This window comes from Malurus melanocephalus, unplaced genomic scaffold (genome assembly GCF_030028575.1).
Source record: "Malurus melanocephalus ecotype Western Australia unplaced genomic scaffold, MMel_1.1 scaffold_230, whole genome shotgun sequence".
Lineage (NCBI taxonomy): Eukaryota > Metazoa > Chordata > Aves > Passeriformes > Maluridae > Malurus > Malurus melanocephalus.
Window position 1 is genome coordinate 1,138,538 of NW_026623462.1, and position 8,851 is coordinate 1,147,388.

Sequence of the window (8,851 nt, forward strand, 5' to 3'; positions counted from 1 at the left end):
CCCCCAGCCCCCGTCCCGGAGCGCCCCCGCGCGGCCAACAGTGGGAGAGAGGGGCAGGGCCCGCCCTGTGACGTCACGGTGACGTCATCGCCACGCCGCCGCCTGGTTGGTCCCCGGGCCGCCCGTCCCGTGGGGGGCAGCGCGCGGCCGCGGCCGGAGGTAACGGGGGGGCCCGGGGGTCGCGGCCCGGGGGAGCGGCGGGAGCGGCGGCACCGGGCACCCCCGGCACGCCCCTCCCCGGGCCGCCGCTACGGTTGGGGCCGGGAGGGGCCAGCGGAGCTGCCCGGGCCGGATCCGGGGTAGGGCTGCACCCGGCGGCCCGCGGGGTCCCCAGCGCCGCGGGCCTGGATGGCGGGGGGGGCTCAGCCCCGATGGGCGGGAGGCGAAAGGGCCGGGTTGGGCTTTGCACCCGGGACCGCCCCCTCGCACCGCGCACCTCGACCCCGCGATGGGACCCTCCCGTGACCCCATGGCGGCACAGCCACACCGCTCCTCGGCCTGGGGACCCCCTGTTCCTGCCGCTCCTCGGCCTGCCGGTGTCCCCGGGGCTCGGGCAAAGGCCCCACACTGAGGTGACCCCCCCACGCCGTGTGACCTTCTCCCCACGGCTGCGGGCTCTGTGGGGCGAGTCCCGGCCTTCACCTGCACGCACGTCCGCGGGCCGCGGTTCAGGGGCTCCTGGGGCAGCAGGAAGGGTTCGGGTTCRGGGTGAGGATCGTGTTAAGGAGGGTGGATAGAGCCTGCTCTACCACCCTTGCTGGTAGTCTGTGACACTGAAAAATGAGTCACCAGGGACTCACYAAGCCAAACCCAGGGCCAAGGAATGGGGACACTGCCAGGAGGGTGAACCTGGGTTCCAGCCTGTGAGATCAGACCGCAGCTCTGCTGAAAATGGGGCCAGAACTGTCCGTGCACTGGCTACACACRTGGCTCACTCTGAGCTAAGGGGCACTGGCAGTTTCCATTCCCCAGGAGGGTGTCTGTGGGGCTGGGGTGGCTCTCACCTGTGGTTTCTTGGGGCCATGGTCACGCTGGCAGGAATGGAGGGGTGATTTGGCACTTAAATCCCATCTTCTCTCTTCTTAGATCACAGCACAGACGGGCTTCTGGCACCACTGAGCCAAACTGGATTTCAACCGGTGACCTGTAAGTTGAGATGCTGTGTCCCCCTTTCCTATCCCCAGGCTGTTCGAGGCCACGTGGGGCTACCAAACCTGTCTAAGCTGCCATAGAAAAGGTTTTGTGTCTAATGGCATACTTGCCAGCAAATTCAAGCCATGAACACTATATATTTCTTTATTTSTAAAGGTGTTTGAAGTCCTTGAATTTACCCTTTGGCCACCTTAAATCTRGTTTCTAATCCCCAGCGCAGTTAATCAAATCCACAGTGGTTTGAATTATGAGATGCCTGGGGGGGATTTATAGCTTGTATTGCTGATTATACCTTGACTTTATTATATTGCAAATATCTAACTTATGGTCACGGCTGAGATTTACAATCCTCAGGTAGGTGCTCAGGATAACTTTTAGCAACTCCAGATGTAATTGGAGGTGACTGATGGGGTTGTCGCCACACATAAACATGTAATCTGTAAAATGTTAAGACAGGGAAAGGAGAGGYAGAATAGGTGAAAAGGATGGGTCATTCTTAAAATATAATCATATAATTGGGTGTATTGCTGAGCAAGGCTCTTCCATGTCTGTTCTGGCTGAGGCATCTACCMGGGAGGGGTTTTGGGCTTGCTGGTCACCAGAAAATACCAGGATTTAGATCTTTGTTCCTCTTGCTCTCAGCTGAAGGTTTTTTGGAGTTTGCAGTAGCCCTGGGGARGGGGAAGGGGTGATAAATAGAAATGGGGTCCTAGCAGAGCTGACTCATTCCTCCCTGGTTTGGGGTTCTCCTGTCCCAGAGGAGCAGTGAGTCCTGTGCGGGCGCGAGCCCTCGGCCAGCATGACCAGCGAGGTGGTGGAGAATGAGCTTGAGTTTTACTCCAAGGCAGAGAAGTACTGGAAGGATGTGCCCGCCACRGTGGATGGCATGTTGGGGGGCTACGGCCACATCTCCAGCATCGACATCAACAGCTCCAGGAAGTTCCTGCAGAGATTTCTGCGGGTAGGTGCCACAGTTTGTCATGCACCTAAAACCCCACCCTTCTGCCAATGTGGAGCTGGGCTCTTCCCTCTGAGTTGCTCCATGGGAGCCTCGGTTGCGTGCTGGGACAGCTTTGCCTTGCAGTGTGTTCCCAATACCCCAACTGCATGTCTGTGGTTGTCCCATTTCTCCTCTGTGGGTACCTCGTGGTGGGTTTCATTCCCTCATGGTTATTGTTGCAGGATGGCCCCAACCGGACAGGGACAACCCGTGCTCTGGACTGTGGGGCCGGCATTGGCCGGATCACCAAGCGGCTGCTGCTGCCCCTCTTCAAGACAGTGGACATGGTGGATGTGACAGAGGACTTCCTCACCAAGGCCAAGAGCTACCTGGGCGAGGAGGGCAGGCGCGTGCGCAACTACTTCTGCTGTGGCCTCCAGGATTTCAGCCCTGAGCCAAACTCCTACGATGTCATCTGGATCCAGTGGGTCATCGGTGAGGGTCATTTCACTTGCATGTTTCCAGCCTGTCCCCTGTCCCTTCCCTTTGAGGGGCAGGTGCCCTACACACTGGGGAGAGCACCTTGAGGTCTGCATGAAGGRTGWGCATCACAGCACAGGTGTGGGGTGKGGAGCTGCCCCCCATCCTGCAGAAGGCCCCTGGGGGCACTGTAGTTTTACCCCCAAGCCCTTGGAGGCCAGAGCAGAGGTGTGGGTTGAATGGARTTAAATAGTGGGACACAAGCTGGACACCCCGAAGCTAAAGCTTTCCCAGCAAATGGCTCAAGTATTTGGCTACTTGGATCAGGAGGGATCCTAAATGCAGCTTTGGGTTTCCTCCCCTTGGTCACCCTRTGCCCTCTAACCTCCACTCTGCCTCTCCAGGACATCTCACTGACAACCACCTCTCCGACTTCCTGAAGCGCTGCCGTGCCGGCCTGCGGCCCAACGGCATCGTGGTCATCAAGGACAACATGGCTCAGGAGGGTGTGATCATGGACGATGTGGACAGCAGCGTCTGCCGGGACCTGGACGTGGTCCGTAAGATCATCCGCAGAGCTGGGCTGCACCTCCTGGCCGAGGAGCGCCAGGAGAACTTCCCTGATGAGATCTACCACGTCTACACCTTTGCCATGAGATGAGGCCAGTGGGAAAMGGTCTCTCCCGTGTCGTGATTCCCCTTCCAGGGGCGGGTGACAAGGATGGGACTTCGTCTTCCAAGTTGCTGCTGTTTGTGAAAAGAGGTGTTTGCCAAATACATTTTCCTGCTGTTGCACTTCTGCACGTGGGCTTTGTCAGATGCATGTTGGCTCTGTGCCACCCTCGGGAGCTCTGGACAGGAGCAAGAGGGTCTCCCATGCATGAGGTGATCTGTTGGCAGCAGCAAGCTGCTTCTGCTCGTGAACAGGAGCTTGGGGCAYCTTTGGGATGCTCTGGGTTCCACTCCTTGCTTTGGTGTTTGACCCCTTCCTGCTGCTCAGCAATGAGCTGGTTAAGGCAAAGGGGAGAAACCTCTGCCATTGCCCTCTGGTGGGGCTTTGAGGGGACCTCACCTTCAAACCCCTGAGCAGGTCTCCTACATGGGCAGCAAAAAGGGAGGTGTGTGTAACCCTGAGTCCCCCACATCCTCCTCTGGGAATAGGGGTATCCCAGACAAAGCCCTGCAAACCTGGGAATGCACTGGTGTGCTCTGAGCTGCTCCCACTCCAGCCTGTCACCTCCACCAACACGGTGACACTGCAGCTGCTTTGCCACTACCCCAAACCATCATCTGGCTTTGAACACTCCCGTCTCCTCTGGCCATATTCCCTTCATTTACCCAAGTCTGGCCACTGGCCCACGGTGGCCAACACTGGTACAGCAGCATGCCAGGGGTGAGCCCAGGCACAGACCTTGCTGCAGCCCAGCCTTCCAGCCATCCCCCCATCCCTCCTCCACCCTACCTCTCCYGCATGAAAAACAAGCCCCTGTTGTTATAAAAGGCCTCATTTAATTGCTCAGTTCCCATTCCAGACACCGGGGCAGAATTTGATCACATTACTGGCTTTCTTAAATACSAGTTCATCAGGACACACAGCTCCAGTTCCATGGGGCAGGGTAAAACTCRGTGCTGGTAAGAGGGCAGCTGGTACTGCAGCCAAACTGCCAGTGAACCCCAGATCTACTTGATACAAACTTTCTTTAATCAGAACAGATATTTCCTCTTTTCATCTGCATCTGTCCCCCATGACAAAATACAAACCAATAAAACTGTCTGGGGCTCAGCTCTGTGGCCAGTCTTTGGCACGCCACGAGGAAGCAGGTGCCTAGAAGGGGGAGCCAGGCAGCTGTGGCAAGGCTGGAACACGAGTCCTCTAGGTGCAGCTATTTCTTGTTCCTGGGAAGGAGGCACTGGAGAACAAAATTCCTGGAGCAGTCACCAAGGGAAAGAGCCAAGGAATGGGGAGGGAGGCATAAGGCACTGAGCTGCTCGCTGCCCATTCCTCATCCTTGCACAGGGAGCACACCACAAAATTAGGAAACATCCATCTGTGTGTTTTGGAGCCCAGCAGCTCTCAGATGTCCTTGATGGATGGTCCTCTGTGCCAGTATGGGGTGCAGAAACTCAAGAGAGTGTGGAGCAGTCAGGCACTGCTGCCAGTCCTGCTTCCCTTCATTCCCATMCCCAGTGAGTAAGGAAGGCATCCACACACACAGGATGATGCTGGACCTGCCTCCATCACCAAGACCAGAGGCAGGAAAGCCAGAACACCCATTCCTTCTCACAGCATCCCAAGGCATCTCTCAACTTCACTGCGCACCTAAGGCACTGCATCACCCACTCATGGCAGGRCTGGCAGAGAGGGGACAGGCTATCTGTCCAGTCACAGCCCCCAACCCACTGATCCTGCCCCGAGGCCTTTGTTTAACCTCCCCCCCTCAAACCAGCCCTCTGCCCCAATATCCAGCTCCCYCATGCCCAGGAGCTCTGCTTGCCTCCCCATGATGTGCCACAGAGCAATGAGACCTTCACAAACACGTGTGACATTGTGCCCAAAAAACAGCCCCCAGAATGCCACAGAGAGGAACTTCATGGGCAGCACCTTTTGCTGCAGAGAAAACTGTCCCAGAGAAGAGATATGGTGGCTGCAGGCACAGCAAGGCTCTGGAGGGAGCACACAGAGGCACTGTCTGTCTGGCTCAGATTTCCTCATGCCTGGCAGCAGTGTGGTCGATGAGCAGGTACCACTTCAGCCGGTCTGGRAGAGGCAGAGCCTTGATTTTGTCATCCACTGGCCATGGTTTCAGGCGCTGCCGGATGAACACCCTGCAGAGGTGTTTCAGTGCCTGTGGYGAGCGCTCCAGCTGCTTCAGTGAGCAGAACAGAGTCTGGACCTTCTCCCCATGGGACTTACAGCTGCTGGTGTTAACCTCGAAATTGCTGGGCAGCTGGATGGCTTGTGAACTRGCCATCATGAGCTCCAGCACAGTCTGACCCTTCTGGATGAGCTCTCTGGAATAGGTTTCATCGCCGAAGCTACTGAGGTGCCAGCAGAGGTGCTCAAAGGCGACATGGAAACCAGACCAGCACGAGGGACCATGGAGGGAGCAGTTGTAGGCAGCACCTGACTCCAGCAAGAACCGCAGCAGCGGGAAATAGTCTTTGAAGCTTTTTAAGCAGAAGTGTGTGAGGGATTCCGAGGCTGGGCACTCGCTGGGGTTGGCACCGTGGGCCACCAGCAGCTGTGTGACACGAAAGCAGAAGCGTTCGATGTCCTCGGCCTCCTCCTCGGTGTAGGTGTAYGCCATCTCTCCCAGCAGGTAGATGACGTAGGTGAAAACGGTGTCACCATCTTTGGTGGCAGCCCTGACATCTGCGCCTGCAAGAGACAGAGAACGTAACTGGCACTGCAGAGTATGAGGCCACGCCAGCACCTGCTCCAGCACCCCTGAGCTTTATTCCAATCCTGTGCAAACATAAAGGAGTCAGAAGGGCAGTGCCTGGTGCTACACAAAGAATCAACCARCCCAGAAAGGGGAGGTTTTCCTTACCTCCTTCCAGCAGGAGACGGATGCTGTCGGTGTTGTGGATCTGGCCGCTGTCACTGCTGGCCAAGGCATGCAGCAGAGCTGTCTTCCCTGCAATGGAGCAATCAGTCAGTCACAGGACAACAGGGTGACACSCCAAAAGGCAGAAAGGAAAACAATCCACCCACCCACCAGACAGCCAAACACAGGGAGTGACAACCCTTCTGGCAGAGGCTTCCACTGCCCCCGYGATGGTGCCCAGCTGTGGGGACAGTCACAGGCCACATGTGCAGGGCTGATGGTGGCCTCAGTGGGTACATGTGCCACAGCAGAGTGAGCTTTAGAGTAAGCGGGCACCACTGGACTACAGGGGCACAGCCTCATCCCATCTCCCCTGGACTACACAGAGCTGTGTGCAGCCCTTCTCACACAGCCAGCTCACCAGGAGAAAATCCCGAGCACAGGGAGGTTCTGCCATTCTGCTCCCAACTCCCAAACCCGTCTGTTAGCAGGGAGCAGGTGCAGCAGCRAGATGGCCCCAGCCCCTGTGCCCTGCCCCAGCCCACCCTCAGCTGGGTGGGGTGCACGGACCGTTCTTGTCGGCTGCGTTGACATCGGCCCCCAGCTGCAGCAGCCGTCGCAGGCACGGCAACCGCTCAGGCTCCTCGCTGGCCAGATCCAGGGGGCTGCTCTCATGGATCTGCAAAAGGGTTAAAAAACACTGGTAAACGCTGAAGATTCTAAGTGTCTCCAGGGAGTCACTGTTGGGGCTTTATCTTGGCCAAAGTAAGARTATATTTGAATCCACCCCAAAAATCAAAGTGAACCTTCTGCAGGCAGAGGTTTGTCTCCTCCAGCCTCATCCCACACATTGCTCCAAGGCAGGGGCTCAGCCACAGGCAACTTGAATTTCTACCACAGCATCGGAGCACTATGGACAGCAGGCACAGGGATGTGCCAAGGGGAAGCAGCCCATGGTGAGGCCCAGGAGCAGGGCAGCAAGAGGGCCGTCCCCACACACTAGACCCGACAGCTCAGGCTTGGGGGGCTCAGCCTGCCTGTGCCAGGCAGYAAAGCCATACCCGGTCTCTGCGGTTGATGTCAGCACCGTGGTGCACCAGGAGCTCCACCATGTCCGGCTGGTTGCGGAGCACCGCAATGTGCAGGGCGGTGTAGTAGGTGACTGGGTCTGGGGACAAAAACAGAGAGAATAATTCTGACAGAATTCAAAAACAGAGAGAGAATTCCCCGAAATGGCTCCAGCACTTGCCAGGCTGTCATAGGCACCCTGGGTCCTGCTGTTCCAATGGCTCCATCTTGCCAAAAGCCCTTAAGCTCCTGGCCATCCCCCAGTGCATGCTTGTGGTTAGCTCTCCACAAGGCACATCCACACTTATTTCAGCAAGGAGCAGGGGTCTGAGMTGGCAGCACCCCCTCTTTCTGCCCCAGCTATCCCCACCTCCCAGCACAGCTTCTCATCTGCTGGTTCCTCCTGGCCCAGCCCCCTTCCCACCAGCCTCACCTTCAAAGCTGAGGTCAGCGCCGAATTCCAGGAGGATTTCTGCAGCAGGRACGAGCCCCAGCTCGGTGACCTTCAGCAGGGCATAGCTCACACCTTCCTGATAAAACGGGGAGTGGGTCTCCCTCTCCAGGACTCTTCTCACAGCTGAGAGTTGGCTCCTGTCACTGTCCAGACAGGCAGGGCTTGGGACACACAAAAACCCACCAGTTATTSAGTGAACATAGCTCAGGTGTGCAAGGGTCAAAGTGGCACCAGGGAAGAAGGAAAATCCCTGGTCTTCCTCTGGTCCTGTTCCCCCTAGGTCTCTAATCTGCTGGTTGTGGGGTTACACAGCAGCTTCAGGGCCTCAACTGAGMCCCARTTTTTTTAYTGCTGGGGTCAGACAGAAAGGGCTRTTCCTGGGGAKCAYTCAKTGCCCGTGCTTGCCTTGCTCCACCTCCACATTCCCAAAGAACAGCAGCAAAAGGAGGGTMTGTGGGAGGAGCTGCTCCCCAAGACTCGGGGGGAGCTGTCCCCATCCAATATTGTCCACATCCCTGAGCTCCAACTATCCCCCCAAATCCCCCAGGGTGTTCATCCCCCTGCTGTTACCTCTCCAGGGAGCTCTGCCTTTCYGTGTCGGGCATGGCCAGCAGCCCCAGGAGCTCATCCACCAGGGGCTGGTACTCCAGGACGATCCTGCGGAAGCCGTGCAGGAAAGGCATCGTGCTCTGCCTGTGCACAGCCCGCCCGGGGGCTTCCAGCACCCAGGTCCCCTCTCCAAAGGGCTCTTCTCTCCTTTTAAACAAACAGGGCTATCAGCAGGATCTCAACAGCAGAGAGACAAAAACACAGCCTCCCCCCTCCTTACATAAAATACAGCCCAGCCCAGCGCAGTGATCTCCTCCCACACGCCAATTTGGTGTATCCAAATTATCTCCTGCACACAGAGCTGCAAACTGCAGTTATCTGGGCACAGGGTGCAAACACTCCAGGCGGAGCCCAGGCTGGGGACAAAGCCCTTGTGGCATGAGTCCCCACAGGCTGGGGGGCTCTGAGTGTCCCCGGGTGTCTACAGCCAGCAAAGCCCTGCCTGCTTTTTGGGGGACAAGGGGCTGGAGCCACCCCAGGGACCACCAACCCCCCAGAAAGCTCCTAAATAAACCCTGCACCCATAGCAGGGCGAGGCCAGGAGGCCACAGATCCCACCGGGAATGTGCCACAGATCCCACCGGGAATGTGCCACAGATC

General features: G+C 57.4%; 2 protein-coding genes across 4 annotated transcripts in view; one reads left to right on the plus strand and one right to left on the minus strand.

Annotated features, from left to right (window-relative positions):
• The first annotated feature begins 76 nt into the window (after positions 1 to 76).
• Positions 77 to 3,391, plus strand: NTMT1 (N-terminal Xaa-Pro-Lys N-methyltransferase 1). 2 transcript variants are annotated; one of them, XM_057374657.1, is made up of 5 exons: positions 77 to 159; positions 1,087 to 1,146; positions 1,911 to 2,113; positions 2,335 to 2,587; positions 2,977 to 3,391. In XM_057374657.1, exons 3-5 carry the CDS (start codon positions 1,952 to 1,954, stop codon positions 3,231 to 3,233), a joined length of 672 nt encoding a protein of 223 aa, XP_057230640.1. In that variant the 5' UTR covers positions 77 to 159; positions 1,087 to 1,146; positions 1,911 to 1,951; the 3' UTR covers positions 3,234 to 3,391. The 2 variants fall into 2 exon arrangements, with proteins under 2 accessions (XP_057230640.1, XP_057230641.1); XM_057374658.1 differs by lacking the exon at positions 77 to 159 and adding an exon at positions 199 to 299.
• Positions 3,392 to 4,043: 652 nt separating this feature from the next.
• ASB6 (ankyrin repeat and SOCS box containing 6) overlaps positions 4,044 to 8,851 on the minus strand; it is a 5,624-nt gene continuing 816 nt past the window's right edge. For both annotated transcript variants that reach the window (XM_057374635.1, XM_057374633.1), the window contains exons 2-7: positions 8,213 to 8,398; positions 7,622 to 7,803; positions 7,182 to 7,288; positions 6,691 to 6,799; positions 6,124 to 6,210; positions 4,044 to 5,951 (exon numbers count right to left, since the gene is read on the minus strand). In XM_057374635.1, the coding sequence (XP_057230618.1) occupies positions 5,272 to 5,951; positions 6,124 to 6,210; positions 6,691 to 6,799; positions 7,182 to 7,288; positions 7,622 to 7,803; positions 8,213 to 8,325 (1,278 nt within the window). In that variant the 5' untranslated portion in view covers positions 8,326 to 8,398 and the 3' untranslated portion in view covers positions 4,044 to 5,271. The remainder of the gene's footprint in view (positions 5,952 to 6,123; positions 6,211 to 6,690; positions 6,800 to 7,181; positions 7,289 to 7,621; positions 7,804 to 8,212; positions 8,399 to 8,851) is intronic.